The 19,993-nt window shown below is 30.6% G+C and overlaps 1 protein-coding gene, 1 non-coding gene and 1 pseudogene across 2 annotated transcripts; all 3 read right to left on the bottom strand.

The window, feature by feature from the left end:
• Positions 1 to 1,073: 1,073 nt before the first annotated feature.
• Positions 1,074 to 1,179, bottom strand: LOC142605428 (U6 spliceosomal RNA). The gene has a single exon (XR_012839049.1). It is a non-coding gene; the product is annotated as a U6 spliceosomal RNA (small nuclear RNA).
• Positions 1,180 to 4,860: 3,681 nt separating this feature from the next.
• LOC142605427 (U6 spliceosomal RNA) lies at positions 4,861 to 4,933 on the bottom strand (annotated as a pseudogene).
• Positions 4,934 to 10,001: 5,068 nt separating this feature from the next.
• LOC142642134 (uncharacterized) lies at positions 10,002 to 13,542 on the bottom strand. Its single transcript, XM_075816487.1, has 2 exons — positions 13,441 to 13,542; positions 10,002 to 10,789 (listed from the first exon to the last, which is right to left on the bottom strand). The coding sequence occupies exons 1-2, from the start codon at positions 13,454 to 13,456 to the stop codon at positions 10,221 to 10,223; spliced, it is 585 nt and encodes a 194-aa protein (XP_075672602.1). The 5' UTR covers positions 13,457 to 13,542; the 3' UTR covers positions 10,002 to 10,220.
• Positions 13,543 to 19,993: the final 6,451 nt, after the last annotated feature.

The raw sequence follows: 19,993 nt of genomic DNA on the forward strand, positions 1-19,993 counted from the left end.
CAGTTTATGTCTAAGCCTAGACAACCTCATTTGAAGGCAGCTTATAGGATCATCCAATACATTAAAGGGACTGCTGGTCAAGGCTTATTTTTTCCATCAAACACTTCACTGCACATAAAAGCCTTTGCAGATGCAGATTGGGCTGCCTGCCCTGATTCTAGAAGGTCCATTACTGGTTTTTGCATCTTCCTAGGTGATTCCTTGATTTCCTGGAAATCTAAGAAACAGAATACTGTTTCTAGATCCACTGCAGAAGCCGAGTACAGATCAATGGCTGTGGCTGTATGTGAAGTAACATGGATTCTCTATTTGCTAAAAGATTTGAGTATTGCACATGATAAGGCTGCTCTGTTGTTCAGTGATAGTGAGGCAGCAGTCCACATAGGGTCTAATCCTGTGTTCCATGAGTGTACAAAGCATATCGAAATAGATTGTCATATTGTGAGAGATAAGGTGCAAGATGGAGTTATAAGATTGATGAACATTAGAAGTCAATCTCAGTTGGCAGACTTGCTAACAAAGGCCTTGAACTTGACTCAATTCACAACCTTAATTAACAAGATGGGAATTCTGAATATTCATTCCAATGGTGCCCATCTTGAGGGGGAGTATCACAGATCAAAGCAGCAGCATCAAGATTCAAAGCAGAAGGCAGAGCAGATCAGTGTACTTGGCTAAGCTACTTGTAGTTTAGTTATAAATTGTATATAGCTTATACTGCATATAGTTTACTGGTTTGTATATTGTTTAGTGAAGCACGTGACTGCACATGTGAGCTTTTAGTTGTTTAGTTGCTTTGTTAAGAGTTTGTTACAGTTGCTAAGTTAGTTACTGTGATTTGTATATAAGACCGTGTATCATTAAGTTACCAATGAATGAGAAATTCAGTTTTAACAAATATCTCATAAATTAGCCGAATATTATATTACATAGCTTTTAATTTGTTATTTTAAAATTAAGTCAATCTCAGAACTAAAATAATATCTGAATGGTCTTGTTAATTTTTTTGTTTTTGAAAGACAAATCTGATAAAACGGTTGCTTATTAAGAATTTTTTCTTTTTTTGAGAAAGAAAAAATTTGGACTATTTCTAGATTTATGCGTGTCATCTTTGGGCAGGGGTCATCCAAATCTTCTCTTTATCGGATGTACCTGAAAGGAGATTTTTAATTGGCAAGTAGAAGCAGTAAATCAAGACAATTGAGGACCTCTCCTCCATCCAAATCAATTACATTATTGCATTATTACTAATTTACTAACATTCTTAGCATACCGCCGCAGCCCATGTGCTAATTTGTTTGCCAACCCAATTATATATGACTAAGAGAACGGTCTTGTTATTGAGTGTCAAGGGCATTATAGATTAATATTAAATATCAATTATAAGCTACAAATAACACCAATTGAAAGATTAAAATGAATAAAACGCTTAAAATTCAGTAATTCACTAGTCCGCAAACATGTGTTTGAATGTGTTTCTCTTGAATTTGTATGGATTATTATTATTATTATTTTTGTTTATGGAACTGTATTCAGATAGATTGATAATATTAATTATTATTATTACAAATTCACATCTCAAAGCCTCAAACTATGAACGCCTAATAATGCTAATTTGGCCATGTAATGCAACACTTTTTTTTAATAAGGAAATAGTATCCCAATTTTTTGTGAAACTGTTCTACTTTCTACCCATGCAATATTCCAAAAACCTACGGATTGATAGACGATATATGGTAGTGAATTGAACCAAGAACCTTTGGTTTTACATCACACCTTGAACTAATGAACCTACTGTGCATTATTAATCTAGATTATCATATGTTCTTAAATTGTCTCAGTTCAATGGAATCATAATTATTTAATTGTATAAGAACAATCAGTTATGAAATATATATTTTCTTAGATTACAAAGAATTTCATATCAATATAGGGAAACACCCTGATGCCCTAGTATTTACATTATTGACTTAAATAAGTTATCATTGTCATTCTTGTTTATAATTACCAGGCAAAAATTATTCTTCATCTTCACCAAAAGTGTTTTTTTTTTTTTTTAAATTTATTACATTGTCTTTGAATTTATCCTGCTTCTTGTGGTTCTGCCTTAGTACTTCGAGAATTATATTGTTACGATCTCTTACACTTGGGAGTGAGTAAGCAGATTTACTACAAATTGATATTCTTGACTGTAAATCTCAATTTGATATAGTAGATTATTTTCTTGGGATAGTTCCCCCTAGATTTTTACCTTGAAACTAGTTTGTTTCATTGGTTTTCCTAGATCATCACATTTTGTGTTATTTAGATTTCTGCTGTGTATGTTGATTGTGATGAATGTTTAACCTATATCTGAATAATTAACCTCAATAACAACTTGGTTAATAAATTAGGTTAAACATTGTGTTTTTCCAAAGGTCTAAAAACTAATAGCTCTCGAAGCCTCAAAAACTAATCTTTATCAATGATGTTATATCTAATGAATACGAAGAAATCAGTAGGCTGAGATGCTTCAAACTATATATGATAATGGCTTTAGGACTTGAAAAGAAAGAAATGAATGTCAAGGGTGACCGGTGTTACCCGACCAAGGACCCTCCGACAGTTAAGTCAGTTTTCTCTTTAGAACATATAAATGGAAACTCTTGATTGTTAAAAACTTACCTTGGGTGGATGGGAATTGTCCCTTTATAGAGAGTTAGAAATGGGTCTACTTATTAGGATCCACCACCATTGTGGGAGATGTAGGCGGTTAATGGAGAAAGTGGGATTCATGTAGCGGAATCTAGGGAGCTCCATCCATGTTTTGAGAGCAAAGCATCGTGGTCTAATTATATGGAACCCTTAGGAGAATTTATCTCAGAATCTCCTAAGTGTCAAACTGTCGTCCATCCACCTCCTCGTTGATGGAGGAATTTCCTTAGACTGGACCCTTTGGGTACTATTCATGATTAGTCATTCTTTGGCTTCTCTCTAGGCGAAGCTATTTGGATGTGCCTAGGTCATGGACGACCACCAAGGACGGGTTGACCTTAAAATTGATTTTAATTCCCATCAATATCTAAATTTTTTTAGAATCATGCTACATAGTAGCTTACTGTAGAAACTACTTCAAAAATAAAAGTAAATTTTTTTATTAACTCTCTCTCTCCCTTAGTAAAATACTCACAAATTCTCTCTCCTCCCTTTATCTTTTTCACTATCGCTTTATCTTGCCTTAGATTCACTCTCTTGCTCGTCCCTCTCTTTCACCATGGTTCTTGGTGGTTCGTGGTCTAATTTTTTATGGTGCTTTGGTGGCCGATAGGATTTTCAATGGTCTATGCTTTGATGGGGCTTTGGTGGTTTGATTTGATTTTCGATGATCTGTTCTTTGTGGGGTCAATTGATTTTCAATGGTGGTTGATGTTTTTATTTTTTTATTTTTTTCCTTTTCTTGACTAGTGGTGTTGATGTGGTAGTGAGTTTGGATTTGTGATTTGGTTTTGGGTTTGTGATTTGGTTGTGATTTATGGTTAGGAGTTGAGGTTGTGGGTGACAGTGGTGGTTGTGGCGGTAATTGAGTGGCTGGTTGTTGAGTGGGTTTCATGGCTAGTGAGTTATGGTTGATGGTTGGTGGTCGCTGGTGATTTTTTATATTTTCTATTTGTTTTCGGTGGTGGTAATTGGCGATGGGTGTGATTTTCTATTTGAAAGTAACAAATTGTAATTGAGTTGAACGATCTCATATACTTATTCCCATTCAATTTAGGAGATATTATTTGACCATTTTTTTTTGTGTTGTATTTAGTAAATTTTCACAGACAATAGTGGTGAATTTATATTGTATATGTATTATCCAATAGTGATTTTCAAAATTATATTTGTAATAGCAATGTAATGAGAAACTTAGTGTCACCAATATCATGAAAATCGCAAGGAAAAATTATTTTAGTACTTCCAAAAGTTTTGGTCGAACTATGTCTTATATGTTTAATAACTCAAACTATCATCAATAGCACTATTACAATTCATTATGCACGAGTTACATACTAGTTATATATATATATATATATATATATATAGCCAAAGTTCAAAGATGACAAACTTCTTACTGGTTCTCATCTAGACCAATAAGAAGTTTGCCAACTTCGGTATTGTTGTTGGAAGTGATGTTAAAATACATAGTGTGTAAAAAAAAAAAAGCGCATTCACATGACCATTTTTCTAAAACCTCTAATAATTGCATTTTACAATGTCATCATCTACAACATTTACTATTTGTGCTTGAATATCATGGTATCATCATTTGATGATTTTTAGAAATATTTTCTAAGATTGCTTTATCAATTTTTATTGTGTTTCACAAAAAAAAAACCCTAATAATTTAAAGAAATTCAGTTCTAGGGATCATGCAAATAAAGCTTGCATATATAGTTTTACAATAGAAGAACACCCAACATACAGATGAACGCTCCTCCATGTGAAATATTCGTCTTCATTTTTTTTAACACCATATCTTTTTATTCAATGACAAAAAATTTTACTAGTTGAGCTAATAAATAGAACTCATACTTTCATATATAGTTTTTAAGCATATGCATACTGATAATGATACATCAACAACCCAAAAAGTATATAATAAAAAGTCTATATGGGTCAATGAAGTACAAAGTCCATAAAGCTAGAGAGAGAGAGAGAAAATTAATTAATTAATTAATTAGCCGAATATTATATTACATAGCTTTTAATTTGTTATTTTAAAAATTAAGTCAATCTCAGAAAAAAAATAATATCTGAATGGTCTTGTTAATTTTTTTTTGAAAGATAAATCTGATAAAACGGTTGTTTATTAAGAATTTTTTCCTTTGTTGAGAAGGAAAAAATATGGACTATTTCTAGATTTATGCATGTCATCCTTGTGCAGGGTTCATACTAATCTTCTCTGCATTGGATGTACCTGAAGGGAGATTTTTAATTGGCAAGTAGAAGCAGTACATCAAGACAACTGGAGACCTCCTCCATCCAAATCAATTACATTTTTGCATTATTACTAATTTACTCACATTCTTAGCCGTGGCAGCCCATGTGCTAATTTGTTTGCCAACCCAATTATATGACTAAGAAAACGGTCTTGTTAATGAGTGTCAAGGATATTATAGATTAATATTAAATATCAATTATAAGCTACAAATAACACCGATTGAAAGATTAAAAAGAATAAAATGCTTAGGGTATGTTTGCATGGTAATTGTTTTTTCCCTTTATTTTTTGTTTCTAAAAACAATTTTCTATTTTTGAGACTAAAAATCTTATTATATCTGCAATGTATATCAAAGGAAATTTACTCTAAAAGAAATTTTATATTTGCAATGTATATCAAAGGTAGAAGATTCTTCGAGTTTAAACTTTTTTTTTTTTCAAACATTCAATAAAGTTGATATATATATATATATATATATATATATATATATATATATATATATATATATATATATTTATATGAGTCCAAATTTAGTAAGGATGGAGTGTAAAACCCATGTTTTACACCATCCAAAAAAAGATTGTTATATCAACATTTTACTTCAAATTTAATATATCTTACTACACCTAATAACATCTCAATAAACTTCCAATTTGGTTAAATTTATATATGAGAATTAGAATTGATTGGGTGCGGTTGTGCTTATTCTTTTTTATTTTTTTATGATACAAAATAAAATTTCTACTCTAGCATAATCTAAGTGTATATGTGTGTGAAGCTCCCTCTTAGAGATTTGAACCCCGACCCTTGCCCCTACACCCCACAAGCACTTATACTTGTGGAGTGACCACCGCATCAAGTATGCGCAGTAGCTGCTTCTTCTTAAATATGTGATAAGATAATGTGACATGTTGAGTTTGGAAGGGTAAAACATGGGTTTTATACTGCATCTTTACAGAATTTAATCTCTCTCTCTCTCTCTCTCTCTCTCTCTCTCTCTCTCTCTCTATATATATATATATATATATATATATATATATATATATATATATATATATATAGACATCCCATGTAATTAACTTATTGTAGAACTGCAGTCTGCAAGTACTTGTTCTTCTTCCATCACCTGATTTATAGTCATTTTTTATTATATGTTTGTTCTGAGAAATTTCAACGATATTATTTATTGTTTCTTATATTTAAAATTGTTTCATTAATTAACTCATGCACTTCATGTGTTTTAGGAAAATTAATATTCTGCATTCTCATATATGTCTTTGAAGTCAATGATTTAGCATTTATCGTTTATAGAGCTTTCATATATTGTTTAAGTCATTGTATATGCAGATGATAATGATACTTGAACAACTCTTGTATTTTTATCTACTCAAAGTAGAAAACGATAACTAGTATCTGTCTGTGAGTAGATCACAAATCATATATGGTCCACGATTCGAACATTAAATAGGCCAACTGTTACATTGTCGATCGTTTGAACTTTAATATTTTATAAGATGACTTATGGCCAGCATTGAGGAACGCTTGCACGTGTTTGCCACAATTATGTTAACTCTACGGAAAGGTTTTAATATATATTCAAACTTTTCTCATGCCAAGATTGTAATCGTGAAATGTACATTCATAACATGCATGAATCAAAATAAAATATAAAATACAAATAGAAAAAAACAAAGGCATTTGGTAATGAATGTTGAATTTCTTTATGCCATCAGTTTAAGAACGTCAAATGCTTTTCTTTAAAATATTTTCTGCACATTCTTCCTTTGGAGTAATCCATACGATGTAAAAAAAATTCCAGATTATCTATTGTAATATATCCTAAATTCTTAAGAAGCGTGATCAATCATTAAACAAACCCTTATTTATTCTTCAAAAAAAAAATTATTATTTATAATCTATAATCTATAATCTATATAAAGTTGTTCCATATAAGTTTTGGATGTCTCCCAATATTTCACCTAATTGGGAGTACTTTAATACTACTATATATTTATATTTTAATTGACTTTAAATTCCATCAAGATTCCTTATAAAACCTTCTATATTAAAATCTCCCACTTGAGTATTGGTACATCCGGCCTATTTTCTTTTAAAGGTATAATATATAATTCCATATAAGATTAGAACACAATTGTAATAAATAAATACCTATATATTACTCATATTCATAATTAGAAAAAATAAAACAAAAAATATTATATTATGTGAAACTTTCTTGTATATTGCACAAGTTACTTTTCAGGGTTGTTCACTCTTTATTATCATTTTAAATACTTTTTCTTTTTTCAAAGATTCATCAGCGTACACATTTTTTTTGTATGAGATCAGCCTATACTTAAACCATATCTAAAAAACACAAAAAAGAAAAGAAAAGAAAAGAAAGAATACTAGAAGCCATTGACTTCAAAAGGCACATATCCACACACTAAAAAGAAAAGAAGGGGGGACTAGAAACCATTGACTTCAAAAGATACATTTGTACATTACACATATCATAATATGGACAATACTAATGACGTTAATAAATTCAGGCTTCCTTCTAAATTGTTCATTTTATGTTAACTATGGAACCAAACTAATAATTTGCCACAAAAGTAACAATTTACTTCATAAACTTTAGAAATTTACATTTGATACATAAGGTAGTTTTGACTAAAATGAAAATTGTTGGCCAACCTAACCGGTCAAGCATTTTAAAAAAAAATTCCATTGATTTCTGAGTCATTTCGCAAAATATGTAAAAGTATAAACTTTCTATAGTTTTATGGCACTGTTGAAGTTAATTAAGGGGATGAGAAGTAATGTCTAATTCTATATTGTGATTTTTTTTTTGACAATTGTTTTTGATTCTTCGAATGTTTGAAAGTAAATTGTGATAGTTGGATGATAGAAATTACACTATTCGCGTCAATCGGAGTGCCTAAATTAATGAGAAAAGGTGAGAGAAACTGATATGACATTTCGCCAAATAAAGAGCAAAATGCACTAACATATGTCTCACAAAAGGCTAAAATGCATGGTTTTAAAATTCTGATTGTTCAAAAAACCGGAAAAGGGAGATGTTCCAAATTTTTGAAGTTCGATCGAAGTTCAACCAAAGTCAAATCATGATGTATCATTAAATTTTCTAATATATTTGGTACTAAATTGCCTTTATATTCAATAATGTTTTATTCCTAACCAACAAGATGCGTGTGGGCCAATGGTTTGCATGTTGGAGATGTTATCTCACCTGGTGAGAGCTGATTTTAGTAGAAAATTACACGATTTGAACTTGAATTTTTTGACTTATATAATAAAAACAGGTTGACCCACAAACCAACATATTTGAGGTCAACATGACCCAATTGACCTATGATTCTGAGCCAGCAACATATTTTCATCAATTTTTACCAAAATAATAAGATGATTGAACAATGACATATAAAACCGACCTAAGGACTAGTTCTCAGTTAACTTGGTCAAATCTCCTAATCCGATCTAGGTTTCAAAAAATTGCTAAAATGTACCTACCCAAAAATTCATCTGTCCTTCCTAAATATCATGCCCTACCCTACATGACGCAAAATTGGACTTGGCTTAAACCCAAAGAAAAATACAAGGTCTGAACATGAATGTTTTGACTAAAAGTAAAAATGGATTGACCCATAACCCAACCTTTTTTGGAATCAACATAACTCGATTGACCAATGACTATGAGACAACCCATTTTTTAAATTATTAATTTAAAAAGAATAGTCCAACCTTGTAGTTTACAACTAAAACTTAATAGTCAATTGACAATTATATCTCAATGCCACTAAGTCTGCCATTGCTAGTTTATTTAAGGACAAAGTTTGACTACAAATTTGGTTATAGTCATTGACTATAATTCTCATTAAAAAGATTAATATAACTACATATTTGAAAATTTGATCGTCAGATTACATGTTTTTTTTATGTTTATATTTACTATTCAATTTATAATTTTTTTTATTAACAATTTTAAATTACTAAAATTTCCTTATAATCAAAGAATTATTGAAAGAAGTTGCAATATAAAAGAAGAGAAATGATCACAAGAGTATGAGACACAAAAAAAAAAAAAAACTTGTATGGGTAGAATAGATGTCTCTGGTAAAATTAATCGGTCAAAAATAATTTAAAATTTAAGAATTTGATTGATGACATAATTATTGATTCTTTATCCTTTAAAAATTTTGCATGTATGAAGGATATAAGAAGAAAATATAATCCAATGATAAATTTGTTAAAATTCATACCTAATAAAAAGATATTGAATGAAGTTGTAATTAGTAGCTACAATCAAGTTTGTAGCCAAATTTTGTCTCTTATTTAAATTAAAAAAATATTACAAATAAAAAATAACAGAACCTAAGGCTAAACTAAATAATCACTGAAAGTTATAAAGGATATAAGGATAAACTTTAAAATGTAAAAAGTAAAAACCAAAAAAAAAAGAAAAAAGGAAAAAAGGGCAAAACTCCAACTATACTAAATCAGAACAGATAGTTGATCGTTTAGTAAACTTTGATAACGATAGTTGGTAAAGATATTATTAGTAAACTTTGAATTTGAATGGTGTGAACTCAAAATTTACTTTTGATTGGTTTATTTGAGTTTTTATGGTGGGTTGGAACCAGAGTGTTAAAATTTGTTACAAAATTGAGCATTTTCCATTCTAAGTTTGATGGATAGAGGGGCAATGGAGCATTTTCTAAAAAAATTTCATGTGAGTTAATCACGGTGAGTTTTTAAAACATAGAACTTCTCTCGAATCTCGTTGAACATGTGTTGTTCCCAGAACTTAAAACACCAGAATTTGCTTTTAACCATTTGATGCGTGAGTTGTTCATAACGCGACTCTGATACAAATTGTTGTATGGTGAAAAAAAAAATTGCATAAAGGAGAATTGATTGGTTTTCTTTAGTGAAACTTCACTCAAGAATAATATATATTTTCACTTTTACTTTATTATTCAATCATGCATCATATAAAATATAAATACATAGCTTGACAAGATATTTAACGTTCAAATTTATTCAACCACATATCATACAAAATTATAAATACATCGCCTCACAAGATATTTAACATTCAAATTCAAAAGAAATCCATTTTTACCTACAAGAAGTAGATAAGATTTATTCAAATACTACCCTATTTAACTCACACTGAAGCACTGAAAATACAATTTTAAAATGATAAATAACACAGCACAACTGGAAATCGCAGTTAATCATCAGAAGAAAGACTGCCTACTTGGTGAGTAACGGAGATTCGTTTCTTCTTTGGAGTTTCCTCTTTAACTTCTATATCAGACGCACTCTCGAGTCTCCTTTTCCGAGAAGAAGGTGGACTATTGGAGAGCGCCCTTCGCTTTTCGAAGGTATTGTTGGGAGTTGAAGTTTCTGGGGCATCTTTTTTGGGGTCAGAAGCTTTTGGGCTTTGAACATTATGATTCTTAGTGAACCCCTTTGTTTCATTGTCATGGAGGGGGTAAGTGCTTGATTTGTGGTGCTCGTGTGCTTTATTTGGACTCATGTTGTCCAGTTGTTGGCGTTGCTCATGCATGTTTCTTTGGCCAGAACTTGTTGGAGGTGCCTTTTGGTTATCTTTTCTTTTTTTCGTGCCTTTTTTTTTGTTGGAGCTTGAATTCTTGGCTGCTTTGCTTGACCTTAAGCGTTGTCTTGGATCATCCGAAGTACCCGCTGCGTAATTGAGTTGCCTAACCACCTCTGGCTCCATCCGAGGAGGGAAACATGACTGATATGGATTATGAAACGTTTCCCGAGTAGAAAGTGCTAAAAAGTAAAATCAATAAGCCCAATGAGTCTAGTACCAACGCCAACGACACCAACGGTAGGAGGGATTGCTCAAGAAATCATATATATGTTTTAAGTAATGTTATATCAAGCAATATTTTTTTAATTAAATATAAATTTTGATAAATTTACTACTACTTTACATTATCTTTGTATATTCTTCATGGTTACAAAATGTAAAAATGATCAAAGATCAATAGTCATGTCATTAATTGATTGTTTAAATTCAAGTTTTTGTAGTTTAAAATAAAATATTAAAAATGAGTTTATGAATTGAAAGACAAATTATTACATCCAATTAGAATGAAAATCAACATACATGTTAAGAACATATAAAATATGTAATTCAACAATTGGATTTTCAAAATATAAATTTAATGATAAGTTATTGAATGGTGTAACATGATTTAGAATTACACTAGGTGTTATATATATATAAGAGATGATTTCAAGTTACACCCTGTGTAATTTCATAAGAGTTACACTTTTTTTTAATCATTGATTTCTATTAGATTTAATGGTTGAAAAACACTAGTGACATATCAAATTTAATATCATTAAGTCATTAAATTTTTTCTAAAAAAAACAAAAAATTATTCAACTCTTCCACCTTCCACTGTTGTCTTCTTCTTCTACCCTTATCTGCGAACTCAATACATATGATGGTGAGCAGGGGAAAAAATGCATTAATACCAATACATGTATTTTTCCCCTACTCACCATCGCATGTATTGAGTTCGCAGACATGTGTATCGAACAAACTGCATAAAATCCTTTTAAAAGACTTATTTGAAGTAATAGCTATACAGATCCCAAATTTAACATTGTTTAACACGGAATAGCCACTAGACTACAACATCTCCACAATATCTTCATTTGGGATTTTGGGAATACTAAAGCCGTAAAGCGTCAAGGAAAAATGCACTAATTCCCATCAATTTGACATTATCCCATCACAAAAAATTAAAATTAATAAATTAGTTGGTTTGCTAATGCAGGAAGGTTGTTTATTACTTATATTCGTTTACTTAAGGAGAATTGTAAAATAAAAAATTAATTCAATCGTTGCCAATTCCCCTAAAATCTATTTACACTGATGCATATAATTCACATCTAACTGAAAAGATGAAAAATTCTAATGCTTTATCCCTTGTTAATTTATTTGGTTCATAGGAAGAGTTCACGGAGGTCTTGGCAAATATGAGAGAGAGAGAGAGAGAGAGAGAGAGAGAGAGAAGAAGAAGAAGAAGAAGAAGAAGACAACAGTGGGGGGTGAAAGAGTTTAATGACTTTTTGTTTATTTTTAGAAAATAATTTAATGACTTAATGATATTACATCTAATAGAAATCAATGGTTTAACTTGAAATATATATATGTGGGGGGGGGAGGGGGGGAGGGGGAATAAATTATACTCAATAGCCGTGATCTCCTTTTGAAGTGGATTAAAATATTAAATCAATACAGTTTAGACAAAGAGTTTTCACTTTTGAGGGGTAATATCAATTATGGTAATAGTTGCAAATAAATCATAGAAGATAATTTTTTTTTTTCATTTCTTTCTTTAATATAGCATTTTTTCCAGTTATTAAGAGAAAAAAAATGCCAAACTATTGTATAAAAGCATTTCGAAAAGGTAAATAAGTAATTTGGGGTATGAGAAAAAGCTTGAGCATTTCTACAAAAGTTGTCTGGGTTGTGAGTTCCAGTTAACTCAATTAGTAAAGTTTCTGATGGTTAAATAAGAGATCTAGGATTCAATCCCCATCTATACTAAAAGCTGATTGGTATCTTGATTCGATAATAAAGTTTTAATATTAGGAATAGATGTCATAGGTTGGAACTCTTTTAGAAAAAAGAAAGGAAAAAAAAAAAGCTATTTGAATTAAACATTTATAAAGAATTGACTAGATTTTATTAGATTTTACTAGGTCAAAATTTTAAAATAGTTTAACTAAAAATTCAGATCGGTTTGCAAAAAAAATTTTAAAAAAAAATCCAAGATTCAAATACGAAAATTTTCATTGTAACAATTGAATTAAAAAAAAATTTAATTGACTTATTCATAATATTTAGCACAAAATTTGAGTTGACCATTTTACTCACTTAGATAAGATTACCTCATCATCTCCAGTGTTATTTGTTTCCCTAAGCATTACAGCCAATGTGATCAATTTCGCCCTGTTCTGGGAAGAACTTGACAAATTTTTTGTGCTAATTGAAAAACCGGTACACTAAATTTCATCCATTTTGACCAGTTTTAGCTGATATTCAAATTTCAAGTAATATGATTTTTTTCTCTCTCTCTCTACGATTTTATTAACTAAAAACTTGACTTTAAACCATGTTTTCAATTATAAAAACTCAAGTGTGTGTAACACATGGTGTAAAGGCATTGTTTTAAATTATTTTATTTAGTTTTGAATTAATGTTATGGCAGTAACCCCGAAACAATATACTATTCATGGTTTGATATATATTTTAAGATAATATAGGACAAAGCAAAGAATTATTGAAAGAAGTTGCAGTATAAGCAAAAAATTTCCTGCGCATCTGGATGCTTAAAATTGAGGAAAATGAATGTACGCAGCGAAGAAGAGAAATCACAAGAGTATGAGGGGAAAAAAAATACCTTCATCATTAGACATCTTTGGTGAGATTAATCAGCCAAAAATAATATGAGAGTCACTAAAGAGGGAGATTCTTAACCATTCATTCCAAGCTTGAAGAATGGATTGCAGATTGTATTGGGTTTTGGGGGGGTTTATAACGATCAATATTTTTTATTTTTTATTGTTAGTGGAGCATTTTACCATACTTAATCCATAGTCAATTGGCCAAGATTATTATTTATTTTAATTATTAAAGAAAGACGACTTATAGCTCGAGCCTTGAGGAACATGCATGCACATGTTAATTTGCACTGCCATAGATTAGAATAAAACAAAGACCCGTCGTAATGTGAAAACAATTAAGTCAATAGATGTGAACGGACTGCATGTATGAACGTGTAACTATTGATGCCTAAATTATTTAACCCAATGAAACTTTCAAACCTTTCTCATGCCTAGAGAGTAATCGTGGAGTGTACACTCACAGGCTCACAGCATGTGTAAAATCTTATAACTATCTAATAAAAATTGATCCCAGAAGTCCTGGCCTTACCAAATTGTCACTTGTATTGATTTTGATAATAGTTTTTAGTTTTATTATTGAATTTTTATTAGTAGTGACAAAATTTAAATGAGCCAAATAGAATTCTATTTATCTAGGTAAGATGCTTTACGTTTATCTCAATTTTGTTATTTATCTCAATCTGTTTGTCTCTCTATCTCTCTTTGAGAATCTTCAATAGGTTTTCGATTGAGAAAAAAAGATAATTTCTTCTTCTTATTATTATTTTTTTGGATATAAAAAGATAATTTCTTCTTTTGCTTTCATATCCATCCTAAATTCCCACCCACTTAGGTGGTGTTTAATTGGATTCAAGTTGTGTTTGCGTTTCCTGCATTTTTTTTTTTTCAGCCGAGCGCGCTTGGCATTGTTCATTGTCCATGAACAGTGATTTCAGGCTTATTAACAGTGTCAAACGCGTGAACAGTATTTTATTATTATTTAGTTATTATTTTTAGTTTTTAGCAAAATAAACGGTATCCAAACGGACCCTTAATTCTAAACGACGTAATTTATAATTATATCCAAGATTGAACGTAAACTCTTCGCTTGAATCTTATATTCTAATTGAAAACTTATTAGCTAGTTACCCTCACAAAAAAAATAAATAAATAAATATTGAAGACTTCGTTCTCTAGAACCCCAGTGTATATGAAGGTCCAAGATCTATTTTGTATAAACCTAAAGCGCATAAAACTTTTTTATTATTATAAATAATATCATAAAAATTAAGCACATCAAACTAATCGAAGTTCAAACATCATATAACACTATTGTTGGGTTAAGATAGATTGACCCTAGTTAATTAATTCAATTACCCAAATTGATTAATTAGGTCAAATTATATGCAAATCATGGAGACACCAATAAATCACCAAATAACTAATATATAGTGGAAAACAAATTAACAAGATGATTTGTTGTCAAACGAGAAAAACCTCTCGCAAGGCAAAAACTCCACCAGGTAAATTTAAGATCACCACTTCTAAAAATACACTAATCAACAATCAAATGACAAAAATCCCACCAGGTAAATTTAGGAATCTTACCATTGCCCTGGCCGATCCCAAAATACCAACCTATAGTTGAACATTTGCTCCGATACCCAATTAGACTTCATATTGTGGTAGTCTTCTTTCCTTTATTGTATAAATCTCCAATCTATGACTAACTCCTTTGAATGATTGTTGTTGGTTGCAAAACTATTCACTTCATAAACGATGAAGATCATGAAGCACTTATTTACAAAACCCTAAGGTGCACAAATGCAATAACTTCAAACAGAGTATATGAGTTCTAAGTCTTTGTATCCATGCATGATAGCTTTTAAAATGTTCCTTATATATAAATAAAGTTGTGAGAAAAGAAACTCTAATTAAATAAGACAACATTGGCCAAATTTTATATCTAGAATTTCTGAAATTGTAATTCTCGATAGATTGAGCTTATGTGGAGTTTCTCCATTTAACCTCGATAGTAGTATCTGTCGAGAATCTGTCAAAAATTAATAAATTAGCTTTTCTTTACTTGTTTCTTGAATCAATCTTCATGACTTTAAATATACCACTTGATATGTTTGAGCAACATACTTCTTAATACATTAAACCCAACTTAGATTTACCAAATTACAAGTAAAATACGTTTTGTCAAAGCCAATTACATAGAAATTATGACCTTAACAACTATTGTTGAAAAATCCTAAATCCCCTCAATAGCAATAAATTCCCTTAATAGCAATATATATAGAGAAAAATTTTCAGCAAGTTCAATAGAAACACAACAACACAAATACAACAATCTTATGTGGAAACCCAATCTGTGTAGAGGGAAGAACCACGGGAAACTATAAAAAAATCGACAATGAAAATAGAGGTTACAATTCTCAAGTTTATGCAAAATTTGCATTCACAATAAATTAGAGCGGCAGTAAAGCTCCACATTGGATACTAATGAGAAGAAAGAGTTCATACCCATTAGACTTAACTATTTTGAGTAAAGTGTGTTGATAGATGTTATTTTCATTACTTAAGTTGTCTCCTCAACACACTATAACAAAATGTATTTTTAGTGAGGAAAAAATTCGTCATTAAAAGTCCAATTTTTCGTCACTAAGAACCTTTAGCGACGAAACTCATTTCGTCGCTGAAACTCCGTCGCTAAAAGTCTTGGCAACGTAAAATTTCATCACTAAAAGTCTGATTTGTTTAAAAATAAAAATAAAAAAAACTTTTAGCGACGAAAACGTTTCATCGCTAAATGTTTTCCTCGCTAAAAACACTATTCAGTGATAAAAATATTTCGTCACTAAAAACACTTCAGTTTATTAAATCATATTTAGTGACGAACAATTTCATCACTAAAACTATTTTCGGGTACATATAGTGACGAAAAAATTCCTCACTAAAACTATTTTTAAGAAAATCCAAGCACATATAGCGACGAAAATTTTTGTCACTAAAACCATTTCTTACAAAATTTTGCTACATTTAGCGACAAAATATTTCGTCACTAAAACAATTTTTTGTTGCTATATTTGTGACAAAAAAATTCGTCGCTAAAATTTATTTTCTATTTTATTTTTTTTCATAGCTTTGATATTAACCTGTAACCTGTCATTAAATTATTAAAATCTTAAATCTGAATAACACATTTAATTCAACAACACATTTATAAAAAAAAGATTTATACATTCCATAAGTAAAAAATAAAATAAGTATCTAATTCAAACTCCTTCCATACAATAATTGTTTGCAACACATACAATAACTCAAGATGTTTTATAACAATACAAAAAGTGTAGCATAATATAATTAGAACTAACGGAAGATGTCCTCATATGTCTTCAAGTAATGCCAAAAGTTAATCCCCTAAAAGCCACCAATAAGAAATCTGCACAAATATAAAAAACAATACTATATTAAAATCTTAATTTAAAAACATTAACTCTGTTATAAGAAATATTTCTAACAATGCATTAAGAGTAGTCACACCAATGAATTAAAATCACAACTCCTAACGTATAAGTTGTTGAAACAAAATATAAATTTTCAAGTGTAATATAATACAATTAGTTTCAAATAATGCATCAAAAAAAGTAATCACACCATGTAGTGTAGGTCAATTGCTAAAATAAAGTACTAACCAATAAGTGTTTTAACTTGAAGATGAACCACCCCTATAGGAGATTGTCGATAGCAATTCACACAGTGAATACATGGGTACGGAATATTACCACTCAAGTCTACAACCGCTCAGAGCCAATGGTTCATTGGCAAGTGTTCATTAGTGGATTCCACTAAGTAGAAAGAGAAAGATTCTCACGTTCTCTCACTCATGGTTGAGTAAAAGTTCTACTACATGCATGTTGAAGGCAAATGTTTGCTAGTAGGTCCCACCAAGTAGAACGAGGAAAACTCCCATATTCTCTCACCCATGGTAGATTAAGGATTATATTGGTGGTGAGTGGTCCACTCCAAGCATGGTAGAGTATGGCAGGACCCCTCTTTCAAGTGTCCTATCCTGGTCCTTGGAAGTGTTTCCACATTGGATACTTTCACTACAAACAAACTGGCCTATTGCGGCGGGCCTATTGCGGCGGGTGCGAAAACTGCCGGTATAGGTCGCCTATTGCGGCGCTTTTTCGGCCCGCCGCAGTACATGAGATTTATTGCGGCGGGCCAATGGCCCGCCGCAATAGACCTAGTATATTGCGGCGTACTATTGCGGCAGGCCAGTGACCCGCCGCAATAGACCTCTTTTAGCGGCCTTCAGCTTAGATATAGCGGCGGGTCAATGACCCGCCGCAATAGACCCTGAAATTGCAGCAGGCCTATTGCGGCGGGTGCAAAAACTGCCGCTATATGTCACCTATTGCGGCGCAATTTTGGCCCGCCGCTATAGATTAGATCTATTGCGGCGTTTTTTGTGACCGCCGCTATAGGTAAAGTTTTTGTATAAAATTAAGTTTTTGTAGTTTACAATAACGCATAAAAGATGAGTTTCAATATCAAATGGTAAATTACATCCGATTGGCATGAAAATTGGCATGCATGTTAAGAACATGTAGAAAATGTGATCCAACGGATAGATTTTTAAAATATGAATTCAACAATAAGTTATTGGTTGGTATAACATTTTATAGAGTTACGTCAAGTGTAACTTGAACCCAACCCTATATTTCTTAATTCAATGTGAATTTTGACAAATCTACCGTTAGATTACATTATCTTCATATATTTTTCAGGCTTAAAAAATTTCAAGGTGATCAAAGATTAATAGCCATGTCATCAATCAATTGTTTAAATTCAAGTTTTTGTAGTTTAAAATAACGTATAAAAGATGATTTTAAAAATCAAGTGGTAAATTACATCCGTTAGGCATGAAAATTGGCATGTATGTTAAGAATATATAGAAAATGTGATCTAACGGTTGGATTTTCAAAATATGAATTCAACTATAAGTTATTTCTTGGTGTAACATTTTTTAGAGTTACATCAAGTGTAACTTGAACCTAACCCTATATTTCTTAATTCGATGTGAATTTTGACAAATATACCGTTAGATTACATCATCTTCATATATTTTTCATGCCTAAAAAATTTCAAGGCGATCAAAGATTAATAGCCATGTCATCAATCAATTGTTTAAATTCAAGTTTTTGTAATTTAAACTAACGCATAAAAGATGAGTTTAAAGATCAAATGGTAAATTACATCCAATTGGCATGAAAATTGGCATGCATGTTAAGAACATATAGAAAATGTGATCCAACGGTTGGAGTTTCAAAATATGAATTCAACTATAAGTTATTGGTTGGTGTAACATTTTTTAGAGTTACATCAAGTGTAACTTGAACCCAACCCTATATTTCTTAATTCAATATGAATTTTGACAAATCTACCGTTAGATTACATTATCTTCACATATTTTTCATGCTTAAAAAATTTCAAGGTGATCAAATATTAATAGCCATGTCATCAATCAATTGTTTAAATTCAAGTTTTTGTAGTTTAAAGTAACGCATAAAAGATGAGTTTGAAGATCAAATGGTAAATTACATCCGATTGGCATGAAAATTGGCATGCATGTTAAGAACATATAGAAAATGTGATCCAACGGTTGAATTTTCAAAATATGAATTAAACAATAACTTATTGGTTGGTGTAACATTTTTTAGAGTTACATTAAGTGTAATTTGAATCCAATCCTATATTTCTTAATTCAATGTGAATTTTGACAAATCTACCGTTAGATTACATTATCTTCATATATTTTTCATGATTACAAAATTTCAAGGTGATCAAAGATTAATAGTCATCAATCAATTGTTTAAATTCAAGTTTTTGTAATTTAAAATAACGTATAAAAGATGAGTTCAAAAATCAAATAGTAAATTACATCCGATTGGCATGAAAATTGGTGTGCATGTTAAGAACATATAGAAAATGTGATCCAATGGTTGGATTTTCAAAATATGAATTCAACAATAAGTTATTTCTTGGTGTAACATTTTTTAGAGTTACATCAAGTGTAACTTGAACCCAGCCCTATATTTCTTAATTCGATGTGAATTTTGACAAATGTACCGTTAGATTACATTATCTTCATATATTTTTCATGCCTACAAAATTTCAAGGTGATCAAAGATTAATAGCCATGTCATCAATCAATTATTTAAATTCAAGTTTTTGTAGTTTAAAATAATGTATAAAAGATGAGTTTAAAGATCAAATAGTAAATTATATCTGATTGGTATGAAAATTGGCATGCATGTTAAGAACATATAGAAAATATGATCCAACGGTTGGATTTTCAAAATTTGAATTCAACAATAAGTTATTGGTTGGTGTAACATTTTTTAGAGTTACATCAAGTGTAACTTGAACTCAACCCTATATTTCTTAATTCAATGTGAATTTTGAAAAATCTACAGTTAGATTACATTATTTTCATATATTTTTCATGCTTAAAAAATTTCAAGGTGATCAAAGATTAATAGCCATGTCGTCAAT

The sequence above is a fragment of the Castanea sativa genome, chromosome 7, assembly GCF_040712315.1.
Source record: "Castanea sativa cultivar Marrone di Chiusa Pesio chromosome 7, ASM4071231v1".
NCBI lineage: Eukaryota > Viridiplantae > Streptophyta > Magnoliopsida > Fagales > Fagaceae > Castanea > Castanea sativa.